The sequence below is a fragment of the Pinus tabuliformis genome, chromosome X (genome assembly GCF_031772625.1).
Source record: "Pinus tabuliformis cultivar Carrire ecotype Pingquan chromosome X, CPIR1, whole genome shotgun sequence".
Taxonomy (NCBI): domain Eukaryota; kingdom Viridiplantae; phylum Streptophyta; class Pinopsida; order Pinales; family Pinaceae; genus Pinus; species Pinus tabuliformis.
In genome coordinates, this window is record NC_142308.1 from 1,177,349,245 (window position 1) to 1,177,374,989 (window position 25,745).

The 25,745-nt window shown below is 40.5% G+C and overlaps 2 protein-coding genes across 14 annotated transcripts in view; both read right to left on the reverse strand.

Annotated features, from left to right (window-relative positions):
- Positions 1–25,745, reverse strand: part of LOC149144141 (GTP-binding protein, HflX) — a 473,086-nt gene that overhangs the window by 253,159 nt on the left and 194,182 nt on the right. For all 13 annotated transcript variants that reach the window (XM_089446973.1, XM_089446961.1, XM_089446960.1 and 10 more), the window contains exon 4: positions 5,191–5,305. In XM_089446973.1, the coding sequence (XP_089303099.1) occupies positions 5,191–5,305 (115 nt within the window). The remainder of the gene's footprint in view (positions 1–5,190; positions 5,306–25,745) is intronic.
- LOC149144143 (uncharacterized) lies at positions 9,201–11,699 on the reverse strand. Its single transcript, XM_089449399.1, has 2 exons — positions 9,845–11,699; positions 9,201–9,723 (listed from the first exon to the last, which is right to left on the reverse strand). The coding sequence occupies exons 1-2, from the start codon at positions 11,612–11,614 to the stop codon at positions 9,520–9,522; spliced, it is 1,974 nt and encodes a 657-aa protein (XP_089305525.1). The 5' UTR covers positions 11,615–11,699; the 3' UTR covers positions 9,201–9,519.

The window sequence follows — 25,745 nt, forward strand, 5'->3', positions numbered from 1 at the left end:
ATTGCATCAACCAACATTCAGTTAATCTAAACAGTGAGATCACTGTCACCAAAACACTGTGTTGAACCCAAAAACTTGCATCATCATTCAGAAACAGTTGCAACCTCAAAAATTATACATCAGAGTGTATACGCTACTTTACTGAACCCAACCTGCGTGTATACGCTACTTCCTTTAACCAAACCTGCATATACCTTCAAAACTACTAAAACATAAAACTTCTGAATCAAGTCTGTACCAACCAACAATATTCTGAACATCTACTGTCAATTTACAAAGCTCTAGACAATCAGTAGCAGAGATAACCCTTCTCACTAAATCAATCAATCAATTAGACACAAACTCCTTATGCATTCAGTTTTACATTCAGATCTAAAAAGACTTCATTGATACACAGCAGTAAAACAGCAACACTAATCAGATAGATCAGTCATTTCTGAACAATAGGCTTTTCATTTGCATACGCTACTTGGAAAAGTCGAACCTACGTGTATACGCACCTTTACCAAGGCGAACCAGCATATAGATTTGCAAATATTAACTCTCAACTTCACTGCTATTCCAGACTTCAGAGATACCCAGATCACGACATTTAAAGAATAAAGCATGTGTAGACAATCAGATCTAGCCCAACCAATATCAGATCATTCAATGATAAGTCATTTCAAGTCTCATGATCCTGATCCAACATTGAATTCAAGGTGCAAAAAATATTTCAGATTATATCATAATCATAGCCCCTGCAACATAAAATATACTTCAGATAGAAGTATTTCTGAGAAACCCTTTCACTTGCACACTTGGCCCTTTGATCTTCTCCTCCTTATATAGTTTTGGCCTTTTCTCAATACCTCGGACCAAAACAACACTTAGGACCTGTGGTATTCTTGGACGGGATCAAATAGTCGTTACTCTGCTCAATATTGTGGGCTAATACCATGGTATTGACCCTTGGTATTCTTTACTCTTGAATTTCCTTGATTTTCCAACCCATACGCACTTTTCCTCTTGTGAAAGTGCGTGCATATGTATACGCTCTTTTTGTTTTGTGAACCTGCGTGTATACGCCGCTTTGACAAGGTGAACCTGCGTATACAACTTAAACTATCTGAAAACATCATTTTCCTTCAACTTCTTGATTCTGATCAGTAGACCTTTGTTCCAACTTCCTATTCTTTTGTACCAATGCCCTGTTACCTCTAAATTGACCTGTTACACTGTAAGTCGCTTTTTATCAAATCTAAGCTGACTTGTGAGTGAGTTGCCATCAGGGACAACACTTGTATCATAATGCCAACAAATTGGAGATGTAGGCCACCAGACGCTTGTCAATGGAATCTCTGATAATCTTCTTCACTTTGACTTCACCCTTAGTGTACTTGTTCTTTGTAGCAAGTGGTGCATTTGATGGAGGCTCGGAGATTTTACCCTTCACATAGTCCAACACTTCTTGTTCTTCCAATGTCAGATCAAGAGACATCTTTCATATGTGATAGTCAAACTTTTCACGAAGCTTGTCTTTAGCCGGGAAGTGGGATGAGGAACCCATTGAGCCTTTTGTCCTTTCCAACTGTCTTCGGTGATTGCTCTTTCACTCTAGCTTGGGCTTTGTCTTCACCTCAGCTCCAATACCATGTTAATTTTGGTATGTTCTATGCTTAAGAGCAATTTACTTCAAATTTCTTATTAGCCCAATATCAATTTCCAGATTAGCAATCACATCAGCATGATAGTAAAATGCAGATAGAACATAAACATAAACAGTAGAAGACAAGCCAAGACAAGAGGACACAAGATGTGGCACAACCCAGGGACAAACCCCAATGTGGGGAAACCCTTGATCAATTTTTCTTATAATCTTCAATAGTTCAGCACAGAGAGAGAGATAGTACAAATATACAAAACTGATATTTTATGACAGCTATAGCAAACCCTAACCAGCAAAGTCAAAGCTGGTCAAACAGGTCAGATTTGACCTCCAATCAGCTCGGTCATCAACCCAAACAAATTGGCCTCCAACAGTGAGGAGAAGCAACCCAAAACACTCTGAAAATCACCGTCAAACTTCGGTCAACAGTAGAGAACCCTACTGTCAGCCCTAGCACAATCAACATTGGTCAACGGAGTGTCAAAGAGAGGTTGAGATGGCTGTCCAAAACTGTGGCCTTCCAAGGAGAGGAAGCCTAACCCAATCCGCACTCAAGGAGAGTCAACGCTGCCCAAAACATTGTCCAAAAACCCTTCTGCAACTTCGGTCAACCTCAGTCAATGTTGCCCTAACAGAAAATCAAAATTCGTCCTTCCACACGTGTGAGAGAAGCAGCTCCAGAAATGCGTACCCAAACAAGAGAGAGAAGGATGAGATGAGATGGTGAAATGAAGCCATGAGGTCTCCTCCTTTTATAGCAACGTTGAGGTCAAGTTGGGGTTGAAAAATAACTAATTTGCTTGCTGGTCGACCTTGATAAATTGACAAGAATATAAATAAATTCATATCTCCATATATACATGTCGGAATCGGATGCTCTTTCGATCAATCCTACACCCCTTGGAGAGAGGAATCCAAGAAAAATATCAGCTGCCCCAAATAAGGTGACCCATATGGAATTTGGCCCTAGTTGCCAATTTTAACAACTTTACATAGACAAGTGTGGCTCTTTACAATGTGTAACATGACTTCATTACATGAAAATGACTCTTTTATTCTTTTATGACTAGATGACAAAATTCCTAAAGGCTCTCAATGGGAGCCTTGACTCAAAAATAAAACCTCTTGCTCATGAAACCCATGATGCAAGCATTACAATAATATTACTTTTCTTCTTTACATCTCTTTACATAAAATGACAATTACATGTCATTATGAAGACCGAACCTAGTTACACTTTTCAACAGGGCTGGGAGATCGAAGTCTCCTGAGATCTCGTTGTTGTCGAAAGCAGCATGTTGTCGGAAGTTGTTGCCTAGTCGAATTTGCTCGAAGGGTCGAAGATTTGGGAGGCTGACATGGTGTGGACTCTGGAGGGAAAGTATGGTCTTGGTCTGGGGTAAAGAGTATCAAAGAACACTATTGAAAGGAAGAATTATCTTGAATGGGTTTTCCCCTCGAGAGGGTTTTGCCCTGGCATGCACCTATATCTTGTGTCTCTTGTTTTGTGATCCTTATACTCACATAATATGGTAATTGCTTGATGAAAGATAAGCTAATAAGAAGTAAAAGAAGCCAACACATTCACAAGTAATTATCAAGAAAGGAGAATCAAACCCTAATATAATATCTTTGATTTTCCAACAAAGCCTCTGTCTCCGAGACAAACTTGGAGTGCTTGAGAATGCTTCCCTTGGTTGAAGGGAATGTTGATGTTGTAGCATCAAGGGGCGGATAATCTCCCTTAGGTCATGGGTATTCACTGGGAAACCATGTAATATGGTTGGGGAGATTGGCCCAATTAGCATCAAGGCCTCTGAGTGCTCCCCCAGTCAGTGGGTTCTGACCATATTGCCATGGGGTTTGGCTAGTGGGTTGAGCAAGTGCCTTATAGCATTGGGTAAGTATTTTTACCATTCAATGACATGTGATGACATGTGGGAATGGTAAATAGGCATCGTGTTTCACCATGGGTCAGGTGCGGTCCTTGACATGACTCCAAGTGATGACTCGGTATATTGGTGACCCTACCACCACTGGGTGACTAGTTCCTCTATTTGATATTGATGTGGAGATGCATTCCACATATAGTGGATGGACTCATCAACATAGATGAGCTCGTTCAAGCTTTTTCTTGGGATAGAGAATTTTTTTATTCAACAAGAGAACATTTATAAAAGTCATTATGAATACCTCCCTAGCTAAGAGGGAGGGTTGATTTTTGTAGCTATGTTTGCTCTTCATAATTTGTTCTGGCCCTCCAAATATATGAAAAATGATAAATATAAATGAAAAAAATCATGTCGGCTTCAAAATAGGGAATTTCAATTTTTGAAATCTAAATTTTATGTCTCCAAAAGTCAAGTCGGCCCTCCATGAAGATCAAGTCGACTCAGCCCAATGGACACACCAATTTGGACTCTTCTGATCACTATATAAAGGCCATTCGACCTCCTCCTCGAGGCATCAATTTTCTGTTCACGTGTGAGGGACTAAAAGGACGAAATCTGAGGCAGAATAAAGGACAGAAACTGAGACAGAAAGGAGGACGAATCTGACGCAGATTGGAAGACCAAATTTCTGATTGAAGGAAGCCAAAATTTCAGGAGGCTGAATTTGTCTCTGATTGACCAGGGTTGACCTGGGTATGTTTGTGGTCAGTTTGACTTTGTTTTTGACAGGGAAATCAGATTGTATCTCTTGTTGAATTGGAAAAAATTTCTAAGAAAAGGTTGCTGGGTTATTCCCTGGTTTGGGTTTTCTCAGGATAAATTGTCTCTTGTGTTTGGCTGTCTCTTCTGTTATTATTGTTTTACTATTGAAGATTTTCTTGTATAATTACTTAATGATAAATGTGGTATAAGATGAATTGGTTTAAGAATCATTGGAAAGCAATTATCAGTTAAGAAAATCTTGATCAACAGATATAAGTCCACTATCACTATATTCAAGAACAGATCCAAATCAAAGAGATTGATTTATGGCCCAACAGAAGACCAAGAAGTGGATATTTTCACAAAAGCACTGGGCAGAGAAATATTAAAAAATTAGAAAAACGTTGGGTGTAACAGAAATAAACATTATGGGTGGTGTTTTAGCATATAATGTTTCTTTTTACCTGGTTGCCAAGGTATTAGTCAGTAGGACATCAGACAAATAGACATCATGTCATATGCATCATTGTATTCATCTAATGTGGGATTAGTTATGACTACCATGAGAGGCTATAAATTACAACGTACTCACCCGTAACAAAAGCCAACCATGTATCAAACATTAGACATCAAGTTAAACAAAATATATCATCTCTCTCATTCTTTCTCTTGTGCTAAATTCTTAATAAGTGTATTAGAATAAGATCAGCTCTTGCGCTTTAAATTTTAAACTAAACGACATTATTTTTAGATGCAAGTATGCTGTTAAGATGCATGAGTCAATTCCATATCTTGATATCAAAATAATGAAAACTGTAAGATGCAGAAACGGGTATCCTCTTTTTCTTTTAAGGTTTTGTAACACAACTGAAGGTGATTTAAATATACCTGTAAAGAAGCCTCACGTGTTGCAGCTCTTTGGTTGAAGATATCAAGAATTAGTGCCGTACGATCACAAACTCGAACCTCTCTGCCAAAAGCCCTTTCTATATTCCTGAGTTGACTGATAGAAGCAAAATCTGAATGTTAGGAACATAACTGGACTGCTATAGAAGTAGATATTTCTAGTTCTTTCACAAAGACTTTGGAAATGATACTCCAACCTTTCCCCCTTCTGATACATTATTCTATTCATCACAGTGTCGCCGTAGTTAATCACATTTCTAGGATGTAAAAGTGGACACAACCAGTGGGGAACTACCTTTTGTACAATAGTTAGAGAAGGATTAAACAACAATAAGAAGATTTGCAACTGGAAAGTGAACCACTAACACTTCAACCCAAAAAGCAGCAGTTTAAAGTTTATATTCAGCAAACTTGCCAAAATGCAATATCGTTATTATGCATTCTATGGAAGTTTCCCAAGATGCCTAGACAAAAAGATCCCTGCTATTTGCAAAATCTATCCTAATTTTCAGTTAATCTAAATAATGGTATCTGCTCTTCGTGGATGCTTTGCCCCACCTTGGGACCATCATAAGAAAATTGAAACATGTCTTTCTATTGTCTCTCAAGTGAAAAATCCCCAAAAAAAAAAATCTAAGTAGAAGGATTACGGAAAAAGCATTTAATTCCCTTTATGTCTTCCTTCAGCTATCCAATATCCTACTAGATCTCAATAATCTTTCTGGGACCACACTCCTTGTTACAACAAAAAGCACACACAAAAGTGTAAGTCCTGATCACCAAGGTGCTAGTTTTGTGCAACTTAGGAAGGCTACCTGTTACCCACCAAAATGGGTAACCACATAGGAGAAAACTTTTTCTCCTATCTTGGACAGCCAGCCAGCTAGCAGCCCTACATATTGCTCATTGTTAATGATACGCCAATTTCCTCCATCGTTTGCATTGATCATACACCTCTCACCATCCGACATTCCTCTTGAATGAATGTGGGCTATCACACAACAAATACTTTGACAAGTTTGCAATCAAGTGCTTTTACTCAATGTTTTGGGCATGTTACCCACCATTTGGTGGGTGATATCCCTAGGAGAAAAAAATACTCCAAGATAGTCCTCAGCTGGCAACCAATAGACCCTTGCAGCCACCAACTAGCTCATTGTGCCATTTCTCCACCACCTGAGCCAGCTATGTGGTCCTTCACCCATCTGCCATGATCATATGTTTGAAGGTGGGCCTCCCGAACCTAAAAGTATGCCTTGTCATTTGGTAATTGAGTATTGTAGTTTGCTTATCAATGACACTGCTGCGCATGGATTAATGGGAGGATTTGACAAAAAGAATGGGCTAGGTCTGTGCTCTTGTCCCCTAGACCCCTTTTGGATATTAACCTTGAATTCTAGTTCCATGGGATCACTTTTACTGACCATTTGGCCTTTAGGATGGTATCTCACAACAAACCCTGATTGTCGTTGAGTGGTCCCGCTCCTCATCCACATATATCACCCCCTTTCCACTCATTATTCCCCATTCATCATTTCTCCCACCTAGGTCCACATTCCTCCATTGGGTCCACATAGGGCTAGCTCTCCCCTTCCCCTTGCCCACACCTTGGGTTAGGCTTGCAATGATGCCCAGGAGGTTGATGCAACTAAAAAGAAAAGTAAAAGCATAATTGGCCACATTCAACAGGAAAATGTGCCACAAAATGCAAAAGATGGTTGGGACAAACACATTTAGCACATGGGAAGAAGCCAATACATGAGCTCTACCCCATCATCATGGCCATCACCCTGGTTCCTACAGGATCTATGAGCCTCCTTCATCATGTAGGAACCCATCATTGCCCCAACCCATGGTGGGCAATGAACCACCCTACCTTAAATGGGGGTATCCATTGTTGTATCTCACACATCATCCTCTTGCTCCTTGAGCCTCGAGCAATGAATTAAAGAAAATTCATAAAAAGGAAAAAGGTATATAAAGAAGGGTGGAAAAATCAAGGCCGAGGCACTTCATGTACCACAAATGCACCCTAATATACATTATATACCCAAGTGTGGGATTCCCTTTTATTAGCTACCCTTGTACCCCAGCATGTGGCCCAAGGTTGCCCCTTCTCATCCACTGCTCCACTCACCTCTTTATCACATACCACCACCTTTTAAAGGATGTACCTTGGACATATTATCCCTTTTAGAAGTAGAAACCACCTAATAGGATACTTGGTTAACCCCATTTGGAGTTTGGAGACATTAGCGCAAGCCAAATCCCACTATGGAAGGGCAGGTTGTTGATTTTTGAGTAGCTTGGGAGGTACTCCAAGCCCTAGGGTTCAGGGTTTGGAGGACAAAGCGCCACAAGAGTCACTAGTGGGCTTGGAACCTGTTACTGTCAGTCTTTCCAGTCTTCCTCCAGTGATCAAATATGCTCTTACAAAGTGGTCTCAGAGCGTCAAGGTCAAATTTTGTCATTTCAAAGAGTTTTCAAGCAAAATTTGGTCACTAGGCATTAGATCTAGGGTTTGCTTTCACTCCTTCTAAAGTTGTCCAAATGTCGGTCCATGTCATCATTCAGCTGAGTCTATCATCATTCATAGGGTTGTCATTATCATGTCAGTGTCTAATGAGTCATTTTACACCTTGTTCATGCTTCAGTTGCGCCTAGGCAAGTTCATTTCCCTCTCCTAGGGTTTTGAAAGCTAATTTCTCTTGGATGGTCAAATCATCAGAAAAACTTGCATCCTGATATTCATACACCTTCCCCTATCCTTAAAGTACCTTATCAAACACTTCCCATCACTGAGATTCAACAAATTCCTCATTTTTGCACAAACCCTAGTTTCTTGCTACAACTTGCAATTTTCTAGGCTGGGCCTATCATTTGCCCGTTTGGACCCCTTCCCCTTACTCGATCTCCGTGATTCCACTTTCCCCTGCTCCCTAACATCCCTTCCTACTTCCAAAAATTTCCCCAAGAATTTAGAAGCCTCTTATCCCCTTCATTTCGCTTCATTTCCACAAAATTCCTTGTTTCACACATCGGGACAAGTTTCACTCAAAAGCTGTTTCAGAGCAGTCAAAGATGAATTTTGAAAAACTGAGAGAGGTTTTTGTCCACAACATGCCAAAGAAGAAAAACCTCCTTCACTTTTTACACAGGTGTCATGGTTTTAGAGAAATGTCAAAAATATCGTTGCCTCAGGAGAATCGAATGCACCTCTGGAGTGACCTTGGGAAAATCAAATTTTCTCCTAGCTTGGTTGGTCAAATGAATTTCTTGATGAGTCAAATGATAACTAGACACAAAGATCTTTCCAATGAGCTATCATGAGCTCAATTTGGAGTTGAGGAAGGCATTCAAAAGTTGACTGCAACAGCACTCTGCCTTGAGGCAGCCTCATTTGGCACATTTTGACCAGTTTTGGGAGATTTGATTTTTGACAGGGCAAATGAACTCCAAATTGAAAAATTCCAGTTGTGTTGGAAAGTAGACTCAAAGACCTTTCCAACGAGCTATCCTGCGCCTGATTTTGACACCGGGAAGGCCTCCAAAAGCCTCCTTCAAAATGCACTATGTTGCTGAGGGCGCGCTACGCGTCAGGAAGGGCGTGCTACGCGTCAGGGGCGCGCTACGTGTCAGGGAGCTTTTCTCAGTGTTATTTTGCACGTGCGCTACGCGTCAGAGGGGCGCTACGCGTTGGGCAAGGCGCGCTAAGCGTTGGGTTTTTCGCCCAGAAACTTGCTAGCAAGCTATCAAATCCCGTCCTCTCTGTACAAATTTGCAGGTAGGCTCACATCCAATGTTGCACGAAGCGGAAGCGTTTTTTGGAAGCGGAAGCATCATTTTCCAAAAATCTAGGAAGCGAAGCATCCACGGAAGCGTCTGCTATATATATATATATATATTTTTTTATATTTTTTTGCATTTATACTCAAAACAAACATCCCAAATACCAAATTAATTGTAGAAGACATGAAAACATGCATATTTTTGCATAAATCAAGATAGATATGGCATCCATGATTCCATTGTAGTTACTAGTATGTACAACAATCATCTATATTCTAGCTATTACAAACATACATCAAATTTTTAAGCATATTATAAAACATAAAACATTTAAGCATATTATGATTTATCTAGCAAGTGAGCAACTGTCAACATTTGTCATGTCCAAAATTCAAATAATAATGTTTACAAAATATGTCACTTGGTCACCGCCAAGCCAAAAAGGTTCAAAATTCAAATTCACAAGTCTACAAGTCTAATGAGTAATCTATGACAAAAAGTAGTAGATTGTGAATATATCTACTAATCTCTCCTCCTTTCACCACGAATAGAACGTGGTGGCGGGCCTCCACGTGGTGGCAATGAAGAAGATGGTGCCTGTGGAAGTCGTGGCACTGAAACTGATGAAGAAGAACCCCCTGCTGTTGGTGTTGAACCATGGAACCTAGGAACCAAGGGACCAGATGGGGGTGGGGGTGGTGGCATATCAACACGGTCATCATCATCCTAAAATCGCTCAAAAAATTCATGGAAAAAAAAAACACTAGTTAACAAAAAAATTAAAAACATGAATTAGAGAAATGCTTTATAAGGGAAAATTGGAAAATTCATACCACAATGGACATACTTGGATAAGAGCATCCTCTAATTGCTCTAGTCGCAACACTCCATCCTCCAAATTGGGCTCCTCAGGATTCTTGTCCCAAATCAACAAGTCTTTATTAGACTTTGCATCTTCACAGTAATGGGACAACAATCGCAAGTTGTAATGAACATAAACCAAGCTCTCTGCCTGGTCTAAACTCAACCTGTTCCTTTTAGCACTGTGGATGAAAGAATAAGAGCTCCAACACCTCTCTGCAGAAGAAGTGTTTACCACCTGTGATAGCACCCGCAATGCCAAACTCTGTAGAAGTGGAGTACCCCCTCCATGCATGTTCCACCACTCAAGAGCAGAAAAAGTCTCTCGATCTTTAATTGCATGCATGCTCCCAAATGGACCAGTGTTGAGCGTATAGTTGCTCACCTGTCTCCGTACCAATGCAGCGTCCTCCTCATCAGGGATTAATTTACTCAATGCAGCCATATATTTTTGGTGAACCTCTTGATCTTGGTGTGGTTTTCTCCTGCTTCCCCCCCCAGGTGCTGGTGTTGAAAGCCATGATGGATGATAGTATTTAGGTGTCAAAACATATGCTAATGCATGCAATGGAATATTTAGCATTTCCCATCGGTTTTGCACCTCTACACGAATATAATTGTACAAGGTGGTATCTCTAGGCTCAACAATGTCTTTAATCTGCCCCAACATGCTATCCATTTGCTCATACACCTCCCCAATTACTGGTCGATCTGAATCTGCAAACTTGATCATGTAATAAATTGGTTTGGTGAATTGCAAAACATATTTAACCTGTGACCAAAAGTAACTGTCAAGAACAGTGTCCTTGACTGCATTAGCACCATCTGTGTCAGTGTTAATTTCATCCCATGTTTCAGCACACACCAGATTAGTTAAAGCTTGTCTCACCTTCACTAGCCGCCTAAAGGTGAGGTAATAACTAGCAAATCTTGTCTTTGAAATTTTAAGCAATTGCAACTTGGAGTAAGTGCCATAGAAGTAGTTTACCCTTGTATGCCCTGTGATGAATTTAATGAGCTGCTTCCCTTTCCTGTAAACCTCAGCAATCCACCCACATTCTTTGTGTTTCACAATATCATGCATCAAAAGGTTCAATGTGTGAACCAGGCACCCAGACCAAAAGATGTGTGGATGAGTACGCTCAATAATTTTTCCTGCTGCCTTACAATTTGCTGCATTATCTGTGATCACTTGAACCACATTATTCGGACCAACATCTTTGATTGATTTCAATAGGAGATCTGCAATGTTTTGTGCAGATGCAGTGATGGAGGAGGAGTCATGACATGCAATAAATACTGCACCACTAGAAGAAATACCAAGAACATTTATCAAATGTTGGTTTCTAATATTTGTCCACCCATCTGATACAATGGATACCCCAGAATCTACCCACTCATTTGTAAAACGTGTCAAAGCTCTTTGAACCTTAGCTTTTTCTCTTTCTAATAACACTGTTCTAGCTTTCTCATAGTTGGGGGCCTTGTATCCTTTTGGGGCTTCATTGATGGCCTTTACCATTTCATGCCAATAGGGAGAGCGAAGCACATTGAATGGTACACCGCAAGCACAAAGAAAACGGACTATCTTTCCATCCACATCATCCCTCCCAGCAACATTAAGGAAATCCCCTATTGTTCTTCTACCTCCAGAGCTTGCAGAAGTACCATGAGGAGATGAGCAACTACCAAATTTAGAGGTTGCACTTGATTCAGAATGAGTTTCTTGTTTCTTGTTTTTTTGTTGTGCAGCCATCTCTATTTGGATGTATTTTCTTCTTTCTTCAGTTGAAATGTTTGGGCAAATTTGTACCCCCACAGAACCCTTTTTTTCATCACTGTCCAGCACCCCACAAAGATGCCTCTTCAGACGGGTATATGAGCCACAATATGGTTTTCCTCCATGACAACCATGAGGGCACACAAATTTGTAAGATCCACCACCCTTTCCCCCATCAAGTTTGGTCACATAGTTCCACAAGGGTGTTGATGTAGCTTTCCCATCTTGTGTTTCAGTGTCCCCTTCAAGTTCATCCCCTTCCTCTTCAAACCCTTCCTCCTCATCATACATTGAGTCACTACTATTAGGACCATCACCAATGTCCTCTTTGTTTCTTCCCTTCTATTCCTCACCCTTGCCATCATTAAAACCAAGAGTGGAATGATACATAGAAGCGAAAAGAACACCATCTTGGAATATGGATATAGGTGGTGGACAACGGCAACCTGTAAATAAAGGAGCAAGTAAAAACAATGGGAAAGAGTAGGAGAGGGAGGAGAAAAATACAAAAAAAAATTCAAAAAAACAAGGGAGTTTGGGATTTGAACTTACCTCTTTAGCTCTTGTAGATGAAGTCCTCCAAGCTCCTCCTCCTCCTCCTCTCCTAGCTCCTCCTTCTTCACTCCTCCAAGTTCTCCTCTCTTCTCCTCTCCTTTCCTCTCTTCTCTTCTCCTCTCCTCTCTTCTCTTCTCCAACTCTCATAAACTCAAAGTGAGAAAATGAGGAATGAATGGGGGCTTTATTCTTTTCATTCCTCACCTTAACCTCACCCTAACCCACCCCCTTAAGGTTGAGTGAACATAACTTTAAAAAAAAAATTAAAAAAAAAATTGTTTTTCTCCCTTGGGCACGCCCCATTCCGCCGAAGCGTACGGAAGCGTGCGCTTCACGCACGCTTCCTGCTCCGAAGCGCCACGCTTCGGCGGCCTGAAGCGTCGTACGAAGCGCGCTTCGGAGCCGGCGCTTCGGAAATTCCAGGAAGCGCAAAAAAAATTGCGAATCGCGCTTCGGAAGGCGCTTCGTACGGCGCTTCCGTACGGGGCGCGCTTCAGAGCTTCGGAGCGGGGGGGGGCGCTTCGTGCAACACTGCTCACATCCACCATTTGTGCTTGGCTTTTGAAAGATAAATGTAATGGGTTCATGAAAAGTTTGCCGTGGATATCCAAGTTTGAAGCACTCCTTTTGTCAATATAAAAAGTGCTGTAGGGTTTGAAAACAGTGTGTTACCAAGGTTGTATTCTTCCTCGTTTCCCTTTGGCATATTTGGCACTTGAAGACAAAGACATCAAGCCTTCATTCCTCATTTTCAACAAATCTGACATACACTTGGCATAGACTTTCAATACCATGGAGGCGGGCACCAATACATCATATGACCAAGACAACGACTCTACAACAGAATTGCATGCACCAGGAGGGAACTAAAATGTCGAAAAGGGAGGATAGACTCCAAATTTTGGCCGAAGCCTCTTTGACTGAGCATAATACTTGATTAGGGACCCCCAGCCCAAATTTCAAGAAATTTGGGAAAAAAATTTGTCAATTTTGAAATTTTTATGTAAAAACAGGTTTTTGCTCTCAACGCGTAGCGCGCCGCGCGCTACCCTTAAGTTGGGGAGGTCCATTTCACGAAAACTCAGCATTTTTGGATTTGTCATGACAAATTACACTTGCTCAGCCACTGTCAAGACATCTCATCAAGTTTTGGGCCCCCAAAAGGTCAAAAAACATGCAAAAAATGACCTTCTGCCCCTTTTTGGACACACAGGAAGCAGTCTTGGGAGAATTCATTTTTGGAGGGGCAAATGGGCACCAAATTGAGAAATTCCACTTGGGTTGGAAAGTAGACATCCAGACATTTCCAACAAGCCCACCTGAGCCTCATTTGGATGCCGGGAAGTGCCCCAAAAGTGGGCTGAAAGGCGCGCTACGCATCAGGGAAATTTTCCAGTTTTTCATCTACAACACAAGACAACGCAGCTATTTGACCAGTTTTGACTTTTTATGGGATTTTTCACCCTCTTTGATGTAATTAATGTATTTTCATGTTGACATGACACTTTTTTACCTATTCTAGAAGATTCATTCATAAAATGGCAAAAAATTAATGAATGAATTGGTTTCCTAGCTTATAGAGGCAAGTTGTTTTGATTGCCTAAATTGTAGTGCTCAGTTTAGAATTGGTTGAAACAGCTCCTATGATGATGAGCTCGACCCCTAGAGGCAAGGAAATGTGTTAGCTTGCCTATATTATGTATCTTCTTAGTCATTTTCATGGTTGGACTCTTGAGGGATAAGCTTCTATTGTATTACACTTTGTATCTCTGCAATTTTGGTAAAGGAAAGACCAGGGTTTTGCAACCCTCTTTGGGATTCCTGTGGTTACTTGTGTTGATGGTGTGCTTCTCTTATGTACTTGTAAGTTTTATTATGTGTATCATTTTCTCACTTTTCCTTCTGCAAATTAGGCAAATGAAGTGATGAGGTAGAATTCATGATTGCTATGCTCTGCCTTTAAGTTTGCTTAATATCAATGTTTTCATCTGTTTAAGGAGAACACATGGTGATTTCTTGCTCTCCTTAGCTCCTCACCAGTCATTCCTATCCACCCAACTCATTCAAAGGCATCAAGACAGTCTCCTACCTTGCCCCAAAAAGACCTCTGCAAAAGCTGTGTCCCATCCCCGCACCCAAAATCGCTTTCCCCCTGTTTTCCACCAAAACCCTAAAAATCTGAAATCAAACCTTCTCTATCAGTTTACTAGCCTAAAATCAGTGTTCTTTATTGGTTATCTCTGCCCTTTGAAGATCTTTGCCGAGATAGACCCGGAGAGAGCCCTCTCCTGTCCTCGTAGGGCTAGCTACGAGGCTAAGTGGTTTGATGTTGCCTTGGATTTTGCCTTCTTCAGCCTGAGGCCAGATTCGAGCGCTAACAGAACCCAAGTATGGGGTTTTGCACCAAATCGTGTTTTGGGCATTTCCATGAGCACATTTCTACATGTGATGGCATGAGGTGATAGAGAGCGGAAAGGAGAATTCAACGCTTCGAGAATCGTCGAATTCTGAGTTGTAGAAGTGGGGATATGAATTTTTGAAGTTTTTTTTGGGGTTGACACCATAAGTGTCAAGGTCGGCCTAAGGTGATTTTAGGCATGTAACAGTTGGCAGCCCCTAAAATATGACATTTTGGAGCCCTTCTTTATGGTATATATAGGAGGTGAGTTTGAGGACTTATCCTCATCCAATACGGTGCAACATAAGTGCTCTTTCGAGGCAAAGGAACTCGGCATACCTTCCTTAGATTGGGCCGCAGCTTGGAGACATCCCAGCGTGGAAGAGTGGAGGGTTACCACTATTTGGCTGCAGGAAAAGAAGCAGACCAGCGAGGAGAAAAAGGATTGTTTGGGCATCCTTATGTGACTGTGTGGGGGTTGTTTCATTTTGTAGGAGGGACGATTTAGAAAAGATAACGAACAGGTTTGTTGGAGCATCATTGGAGGGACAAGGAACCAGAATTATGTTGCCCGCAAGCTAGAGAAGCATTGTGTGTTAGGCCGCAGGCCATAACACTACAATCAAGGGTTGTGTAGGGGTGTTTTAGGGCTTATAGATGCCCAGATCAACAACATAATTAAGTAGTCCTGTGAGGCGATGCTGCAGAGATTAAGGGTTGTTTTGGTGACCGTTTGAGGGTTGTTGTAGCATTGTGTGGTGCCCTAACCAGTCACTGTGATGACAGCAGCAAAGCAGACTTGGTGCAACAGTTGGACTTGTGTTGGGTCAATGTGTTGACCAGTTTTGGATCAGATTGTTGGGCAGCCTGTGGGAGACAATTTAAAGGTTTGATTGGGTGACCGTAAGCCTTCATAGGTGCAGATCTTGCACTGTAGTATTGGGTGTCATTGATCTGGTGGAGGGCAGTGTGTCAACAACATAATAAAGTAGTCTTGTGAGGTGATGTTGCAGAGATTAAGGGTTGTTTTGGTGACCATTTGAGGGTTGTTGCAGCATTGTCTGGTGCCCTAACCAGTCACTATGATGACAGCAGCAAAGCAAACTTGGTGCAACAGTTGGACTTGTGTTGGGTCAATGTGTTGACCAGTTTTGGATCAGATTGTTGGGCAGCCTGTGGGAGACAATTTAAAGGTTTGATTGGGTGATCGTAAGCCTTCATCGGTGCAGATATTGCACTGTAGTATTGGGTGCCATTGATCTGGTGGAGGGCAGTGTGTTGGCTACCCAAAGTAGCCCTAGACGAACTATCTTGAAGTGACGAAGAGCAGCCGAAGGTTGGGTGAATATTGGTGCCGAAGTGCAGTACCTTGATGGACAAAGGTGACCGTTAGCCTGGCAGTTTGAAGCTCGGGGATTAGGCCTACCCAGAGAGCATATTAGATTAGCCCATGTACATGCTACAGAAGTGACTTGCAGCAGTGTTAGGTGGCAGCCCTCCTAGAGTCTCAATGTATTGTCCTTTGAAGGACTAAGGGGCAGCTAGTGAGCAGTACAGGAGTGAAGGACCGGGAGGACAAGATACGACATCGAAGTTGCAGCGAAGTTTGCCATTGTATTTTGTATTGTTAAAATTTCTAAGTATTACCCGTTAGAAATTTTATCTGTATTCTCTAGTTTATTTCTCCTACTTGTTAATTACAAGCAAGTTATTTAAACATATAAATATCGAAATAAACACAATACAAACTCAACCATCTACAAATCAACAGCTGAAAGAAATAGCAAACACACAAGTGACACCATTATTTTTGGACAACTAGTCCCCGAAAAAACCCAACTTGGGAAAACCGGTGCAGCAATTTTGAGGGTTATTTTATTATGCAGTCTATCCTTGAGTACAACTAGGTGCCAAATTGGCTCACCCAACAGAGAAAATAATCCGACAGTAATACCTCTCTATTCAGAAGCAAATATTCATAAGATCTACCCCATGAAACCCTCTCCAACAACCTCTGAAACTCAGCGTCAACCACCTAGCCTCAGCGTCAGCCCGGAACCCTTTGTGTCAACCCTCTGAGGCACTATGCAGCCTCTACGGCCCTCTGCATCACTCCTGCTACCCTCTGCGTGGATGATGCAGGCCCTTCTGGCCTTTGCGCAGTCCCTTCTAGCTCTGCATCGCTCCCTCTGGCTCAACGTCCGCCTCTCTCTGCTTCTGCGCAGGTCTCTCGACACTATCTCTACCGCTCTGTCCCATACTCACTACCCCTCGCTGCAAACTGATCACTGATTCGACTTTTCTTAGCAAACCTTGCTCTAGAAAATCAAATGACTAATCACTCTGGTGTGTTCTCCAACTAACCCTCAAGCCTCATATTATACTTTTCCAGTTGGTCCTTCAATGGCCGAGATTACATCTCTAATCAACGGTTAAAATTAGATTTGGCTTGATCCATGTCCTTTAGAACCTTCTAATCCAGTTTTATATTAATACCCATTAATATTTTATTTTTCCTAAACTTAGACTTAGGAACACCATTAAAAATATTAATTATTTTAATATCTCCTAAACCGGGTAGAATCTACGTAAACCATTTATGGGTCTTGGAGATCTCATGTGCTTTAGCCTTTCCACCAATTTTCATGGCTAGAGCACATTCGATGCTACCCCAAATCAACATGTATACCATAGGTTGTTGTATTATTCAGATTTGTTTTAATATAACGAAGATTGGGTTGTACATTATTGTACAATATTTGTTAGAAATTGTGTATATTTGTGCATGTGTGATTTAATGCTTTATATTTTCCGTTGTGCAAAGTAGTTCTTGTTGAGATTCTTGGTTTGCTAGCATCAATGATTCTAAGACTCTAACCTAGACCCAAGGTCGTGGAAATTCAACATAGGCCATCCCCACTTGTGGTCCATGCTTTGTAAGCTCTTTTATTCGATTTCCTTGATGACTTCTTGTATTAGAAGGCTAGGGGACAAATTGGATCTTATACAAGATTGCAGGTGGTCTCCATATTGGGTATGGTCTCCCTATATGGGGTCCTAACCCTCCAGAGGGCTACACTGGCAATTTGGCACATGCAGGGTGTGTTGAGAGCCATGGGCCTCCACAGCAGTAAACAACACTCCATGGATTCATAGAGATGTTCATAGATTGGTTGGAGATCCATCTATTGGGCAAGAAAGATGCACCTAGTTCACCTTTGCCCAGCCAGCCCCACAGATGTACCATGCACTTGGAAGCTAACCCAAGACTTGAAGGATGATGTGCCATCACCTACACCATCATCAGAGCCCTTACAGATGGTCTACAGGCATCTTTGACTCATCTAGAGATCCATGAGGTTATTATCATGCCCCCGCACCCAATGGGAGCACTATAGGTTTATTGTTTGGAGAACAAGGGGCCACCCCCTTGTCCATCACTTTTGAGGGTGTTATTCTTCATTATGGCATCTATGGACCTTATTAGGCCTCTTAGAGGGCCCTATGACATGTATTGTTTATCATTTGACCTCTTAAGAGGCTTATTATTTCATTTATGAGCTAGTTTGGTAGGCTTGTCACCAAAAGTTAAGTTATTAGCACATTATTATATTTTTGGGGCTTATGTAGGGCTAAGAAACTAATTCGAACTCCTAATTAGCGTATAAATACAAGTGAGATGAGTTCATTTTCTCATCATCACTTTGCATTGGATATCTCTTCTCTTTAGAGAATTTCACACTTTTTCTAGGATGAGGAATTGGAGCATGGATGAATTTTGATGTTTGGATTGGAGTATTTTATCTTGGAGCTTCTTTATTGTCAAATTGTTGATGGTTGAATATGTTCTATTAAATGTAAGTACACACATTTAATGTTATTCTTGTTTTACTTTTGTCATATGCATTGAATGGAATTTTCGTTATACTAGGGCTAATTGTTGCATTGCATAATTGCAAAATTGTGGAATTATTGTTTTTATATAGCATCTCTCAATATTCGGGTCATGTATATGAATGAAATCTCCTAGGGATAATTCCACCGGTGAATTTATCTTGATAAGCCATTTCTTTTGCCAAGCGAAGTATAACGAGTTCCTTTCACATCATTCTCCTAGACTCCATTATCCCCAAGGGATTAGGCACTAGCCCACCAATAGGTGATCACTCAAAGAACATTTTTCTCCACCTTTCCCTTTCTCTTTTAAGTCTAGCCAAGTTGGGTCACCTAGGGCATCACTTTCCACACAAAATAGCCATAGAGAAATCTTGATCTCCTAGCCTCTACGGCGATGATGTATCCTCAAGACCTCCTCCAAGTTTGAAGCCATTCCGACAGTGGAGTTGTGATAAAACCCAAGCCCTAGCTCAGAAATCAAACTTTGCCTTGGTATTCCCAAGGCTAGCACCTCATTAGGATCAATTTGACACTTTCAATTGGAAATTCTTGCTTTGATCCTTTCCCCTTCCTTGTCTGGGTTAAGAACATCATTGGTTGCTAGATTCTCTCTCCTTAACCTAGGTTGGGTCCACTTGGTCCCGTGTGGTCCCACACCTTTGAAAAGTCAATTCTTCAAGAACCATTCGGGAAGTCAAGTTCAATAAGGATTTTAGGATTGGGAAACTCTTTACAAGGCATATTCCTCTAACCTAACCCTCAAATCCTCACCTCCTTATCCTAGAAATCTTTGTACCTTGCTTAAAAAGCAAGTAAGCTCTATTCTTAACCCCCTTCTAGGAAAAGGATCATTAAGGTCACTTCACATCCATTGGTTGATTCATCCTTCACAAGTGACTTTCTATATACCAAGTCTCCTCCCATCAGTGAAAGTCCGTAAAGAGAAAGGAGTCTTAGCTGATGTGACAGTGGGCTAAGTCTCCATTGTTTCCCTTAGTCTAGCAGTTGTCCCCTCTAGGAACCCCCTTTAGGCACCCTGCTAGTTTGAGAAGTAGCAGGGCATTTTAACATGGATAAAGGGGTGACCTAGATGATTAACTGATCTTGATTGTCAACTTGTTCTCTCACCTTATCAAGGAGGTTAATCTTTAGCCTTAGTCCAGTAGGACTTCCTCTACGACCTTAGGGTCATAGGAGGGGCACTACTTGGGAGACTTGAATTGAGTAGCGTGTTCATTACCCTTTACATACTTAACATCTTCCATATCACATCATTCCTTTGATACCATCTCCATCCTTCGAGTTAACTATCATTGGTTTACTAGGATTTGGCACTCACATATCCACGTCCTTGAGTCGGGCTGGAAAAAATTTCCCTGGATGTTGATGGAGCTAAAAGGACGAAAAAGCATAAGATGGCCACAACAAAAGAAAAGAAAAGATTAAAATGCAAAAGATAGTCAAGACAAAAATTAGCACATGGAAAAAGCTTCGCATGAGCTCTATCCCCCTCATTAGCCATCACCCTATTACTGAGCACTTGATGCTCCATCTCATCATAAGGAACCCTTACATGTTCCAACCTTGATGAGCAGAAAATTGTCTCATCTTAAGGGGTAGAATAAATAATATATCATAAAGAGCGTGCTTTGATCCTTGAGCTATGCACCATTAAAAGCATTATCTAAAAGAAGTAAAAGGCACACCAGAGGGGTGGAAAAAGCAGGCCAAGGAAAGGGGTAACACCTGCCTCCACAATTGCTTCCTCCATCGCATCTACACACTCAAGATGTGGACTCTCACTAGCTAGGCCCCCAACCATGGCACTTGGCCATGACATCTTTCCCCTCCATCACCACCTATTCTCACTAACACCTATGGATTAAAGGGTTGAACTTAGAAATGCCACCTCCCCTTATGGACTAGAAGCACCTAATAAGGTTCATTACTTAGCCACCCCCATAAAGGTAGGGAACACTTTTACGGGACTTGGTCTAGTTAGATATTTGAATTTGATCCCAATCTGAAGTATTAATATGCCCTTAACACTTAAGAATGGTTCATGTAGATGCATCTATGGCTTTAGTCTCTAATTAATGGTTTCTTTCACTTGAGTTTGAGATGGTTTTTCCAGGTGGCTTTATGCAAATGAGGCCTTGAGGGCACCTTATTCCACTCCTACTCCACATGATGCCCAGGCCATACTACACTTCCAAAGAACATAATGATCTTGGAGATGCAGCATTGCCCTTATTTAGCAGAGCATTGGGCATTTAGATGATCTTGGCAGTTGATGGACACTCCAAGGCACCCTCAGATGCCAGAACATTGAGCTTCTATTGGTTAACATTGAGGATTCTTGATGAAGTACCAATGGACCCAGCATGCCCCTAAGTTGGTGTTAACACTACTTGATGGGAATGCATTGATCCAAAGCCCAAATGAGGATTGTTATCCCCCAGGATGATTCAGAAGGGCTTGTCGCACTTGATGGAGCCCCAATGCTAGAGAGAGTGCACTACGTTGTCTACTTCGCACCCATTGTTGGCTTTTGGACACATGGCGATGCTTTGAAGCTTGATTTGAGATCCTTTCGTCAAATTGATGGTTGATCATAATGCTTGGAGACTCATTTAGCCTTTGTAGTGCACTTTTGGAGCATTTTGGAGCCCCTAAAAGGCATGATGTCATGCTTACTAGGGGCTTACGACTCATACGTGTGGGCATTTATTGGTATATCTTGTTGATTGAGCTAGTGGGTTGGCTCGTAACCCATTTTGCTTTGTGTCTACTCAATATTGAACTTATTTTAGGGGATTTTAGAGGATTATTAGAGCCAGAGGTGATAAACCTCATATAAAAAGAGAATACCTCTTTTAACTTATTGTCACCACATTTTTGGATTTCAACCTCTCTAAAAGACCTTGACTTAGTATATTTGTACTTCATTGCTTGAGAAGATGTGATCTTATGTGGATCTTAATTTTTTCTATTTGAGACTAGTTTTTGTGTAAGTAGGTGCCTTGACTGCTCGACGAACCCGTGAACTGCCCAATTTCCTCCTATTACTAAGTGACTATTGGAGACATCCTTTGGGTTTGAAAGAAGCATGTTCTAGGGTAATTTATGAGTATTTTACAGCATATTTTTTATGATTTTATATGTAATGAAATATGGCTAGGGTTTCTATTTTGTTCCTTATCTAAATGCAAATGTTTATTGGAAATTCTTGGTAAATTATTGCATGTTTAATCCATTATCCTTAAACTCCCTAAAAAACCTCTTTGTTAACCTTTTTCTAGTTAATTTCTCCCCTTACAAAAAAATAGCTAGGGCTAGAAATGTTAGTTTTTGAGGTAGCAACGGACAAGTCTTCTAGTATCTATGGTGTTTAAGAGGCTAAGGAACACAAAATATTCAAAACCCAGAAAAGGTTTGGAGAAAACTCCTTAGAAACACCTCAATTAGATTAATTGACCATAACTAATGATTTCCCTAAGTCTAACATAAAAAATTTGTTAATTAAATCAAATTAATTGAGGGAGGTTGATTTTGCTCTAGAGACTTCCAAAAAAGTGAATTGATGGAGTTAAGATGATCATAGTCATTGATTGAGATATGATCATGGTTGTTGGTTACCCAACAGAAGATTATAAGTGCAAGGTCAATAGGGTTTGGAGAACACATCAAGTGAGTACAAGAAGTTCGACTTACCCAGTTGCAGTGACTCAGCAAGGGCGCAGTTGAAGCTAGGGAGACCCCAAGCAGCATGGTTTCAATAGAGATTTGGGAGCAAGATTCCGAAGGAGATTTCTAGAGGTTTTACAGTGTCTGAGAGACGAGAAAAGGGAGGCGAATTATCTACAGGGGAGGCTAAAAAAGAGCAGTTCAAGTTAGCCAGTTTATCTAGTGTGAGTTGCTAGAGAGACCACGTTTCAGTTGGCAGTTGTTGGATCTATAACCCAGAGGCAGAGCGTGTTAGGTCTCTATAATACTAGTGATTGCCCCATTACTATTGTAGTTGTATCCCTTATTAATATTGTTGAGCCCCTATTGTCCCCATATTTTTATTACTGTACCCCATAAAATCCCTCTATTGTTATTTTTGTGGCTTTATATTATTACTGTTAGGTCAGCTGGGTTATATTGTGACTCCATAGACTCCTAGATATAGAAAGGAGGTTTTGTCATTTGAATCATCCAAGAATTGTTCATTTGTGTAATGTAAAGGAGGTTGCCCCCTAGAAGAGGCTGAATTCTAAGGCATTGATCTCTCTTTTCTATCTTTTTGTGAGCTGGTTTCATAACATTTGGTATCAGAGCTTTGGATTCTAGGGTTTCGCTGCTCCAAATAGGTCATCATCGCATTTTCGCTATAACTTTCTTTCTGCGACATTTCAAAAGCGAAAAAAAACCTATTTGAGACGAAATCGCACTGAACCTCGGATCCGAATTTCAGAGCTTTTCGCGCTATATTTGCGGAGATATGATCCGAGGAAGTTGGTCTTTTTGCAGACCCTGAATTACATTCCAAACCGGTGACCTAGGGAAAATCGTCATAACTTTCTCTCTGAGCATCAGATTGAAATTTTGTAAGAAGGTACAGAAAGAGGGCGGACTGTAGTTTTTTGTATATATTTTTCAGTGCCATAGGTTGACACAGTGACACGTGGCACTTCATACAAGTTCGCTCTTCTGGAAAGGTCTATAATCAGGTCATCTTGGGAGATTGTGCATAACTCTTTCTTGGAGAATCCAATTTGGATCAAACTAGTGGCATTGGAAAGAGGACACAGAGGGCTACTACAGGTCGCAATTTTAGAACTGCATGATCCGAAATTACAAAGATACATCAGATTAAATATCAAGCCCCTACAAAGTGAAAAAATGTGTGTAGTTTTTTTAAATTTTTGCTTAAGCTTGGTTTGAAAAATTAGTTTGAAGGAATTCAAAAGGCATAGTAAATCATTATTATCGGTAATTGATGCCCCGAGGAAAGAAAATGCAAACACCTAGTAAGCAACCTGAAAGCTCTAGCATGACTCATGAAGAAGAGGAAGAAATGCAACATGATACATCAAAATTACGAGACCAAGTGCAACAAGTGTCACTTGCACAAAAAGCAACAGAATCTAAGATGAAAGATGTAGAAGTTAGGATGGATGGTTTAAAGAAAGGTGTAGAAGCTAAGATGGATTGTTTAAAGAAAGGTGTAGAAGCTAAGATGGATGGCATGGACGCTAAAATGGATGGCATGGATGATAAGATGGAATAATTGAAGATAAATATGAATAAGTTGCTACAAGAAATGGTCACTAATGGTGAAAGGGTAGTAAAGGAAACTCATGATAAAAACAAAAAAAACGTTAATCATGATTCCATAGACTCTAATGTTGGATTGAAGACCCACCATATTCCGAAAATCGATATGAGGAAGTTTGATGGCAAGGATCCCGCAACATGGATATTACAAATGGAGCAATTTTTCGATCTCAATAATGTGCAAAACACACAAAAGGTATGTATTGCAACTTTATATTTGGAACCAAATCAGTTTGTATGGTATCAATGGCTTTGCTCTCGTAAACAAATTATCGCATGGGCAATTTTTACAGAAGAATTGACAGCACATTATGAGGATATAAAAAGCAACACTTTTTTTAGCCAATTGATAAGTCTCAAACAAAAAGGTTCAATAATGGAGCATATTGAGAAGTTCCAAAAATTGAACATAAGGGTAAAAAATATTCGAGAGGAGCATAGGATTGATATGTTCATAAGGACTTAAAAAAATAATATCCAACATGATGTTCGCCTTTGGGACCCTGATTCATTAGAGAAGGCATTTAGGTTAGCAAAAAAAATGGAAAGCAAAATTATCGCAACCAGGAAGCATACCAGTCACAACTATAAAGATGGAAGTGCTGTTACCCCTAGCCTTCCACAACCTATAAGGTTGACACCACAACAATTGGAAGAAAAAAGAGCAAAAGGGCTTTGTTACAGTTGTGATAACAAATACACTAAAGGTCATAAGTGTGCTGAAAAGAAATTATTCTAAATAGATTGTGAAGAAAAAGAAGAAAATGAGCAAGAAAGGTCAAAGGAAGATGATATACTCCAGGAACAAAGCCTAGATAAAGAAGAAATGAATCCGACCATATCTTGTAATGCATTGGCTGGAATTACCACTCCTCAAACCATCAAGATAGAAGGACAAATCAAGAAGAAAAAGGTAATAGTGTTGATTGATTCAGGAAGTACCCACAATTTTATTCATTGTAAGGTAGCAAAAGAATTGAATTGCTTCCTATATCCAGCACCAGAGTGTCAAGTGATGATTACAAAGGGAGGAACAATAAATTGCTCTGAAAAGTGCCATAATATCAAGCTATCCATGGGAAAATATGTATTGACTAGCCCAATGCTTTCCATTCCAATGGGAGGTGTTGATGTTGTACTAGGAGTCCAATGGCTACAATCCTTGGGTACAATAGCTTTTAATTTTCATGAAATTTTCTGCCGAAGGAAAGGAAGTTGAATTAAGGGGTATTGCAGACAAACCGGGAAAGATAATCAGCTCTAACGGTATGACAAAGCTTCTAAAAAAAGAACAGAGATGTAATTGCTCAATTATGTTCGCTAGATGTTTCCACATCAGAATCATCTATTTCTCCAGATCTCCAAAAAGTCTTGGACAATCATTCCAAGGTATTTGAGACTCTCAAAGGTCTCCCACCTATTCGTGATCATGATCATGCTATTCATCTGATTCTAAGAAGTGTTCCTCCAAACATCAGGCCGTACAAATATCCCTATGCCCAAAAGAGTGAAATTGAACATATGGTTGCAGAAATGCTAGAGGTTGGTATAATTCAACCTAGTCAAAGTTCTTTCTCTGCTCCAGTAGTATTGGTGCACAAGAAGGATGGATCATGGCGCATGTGTCCGAATTATAGGGAGCTCAACAAGCTCACTATTAAAGATAAGTTTCCCATTCCTATCATTGATGAAATGCATGGATCAATTTACTTCACCAAGTTGGATCTTCATTCAGAATATCATCAAATCAGAATGAAGACTGAAGACATTCCGAAAACAGAATTTAGAACTCATGAGGGTCATTATGAATTTTTGGTCATGTCTTTTGGCCTTACCAATGCACCTTCTACATTTCAAAGTTTGATGAATTCCATTTTCAAACCCTTCCTTAGAAAATTTGTGTTAGTATTTTTTGATGATATACTAATCTACAGC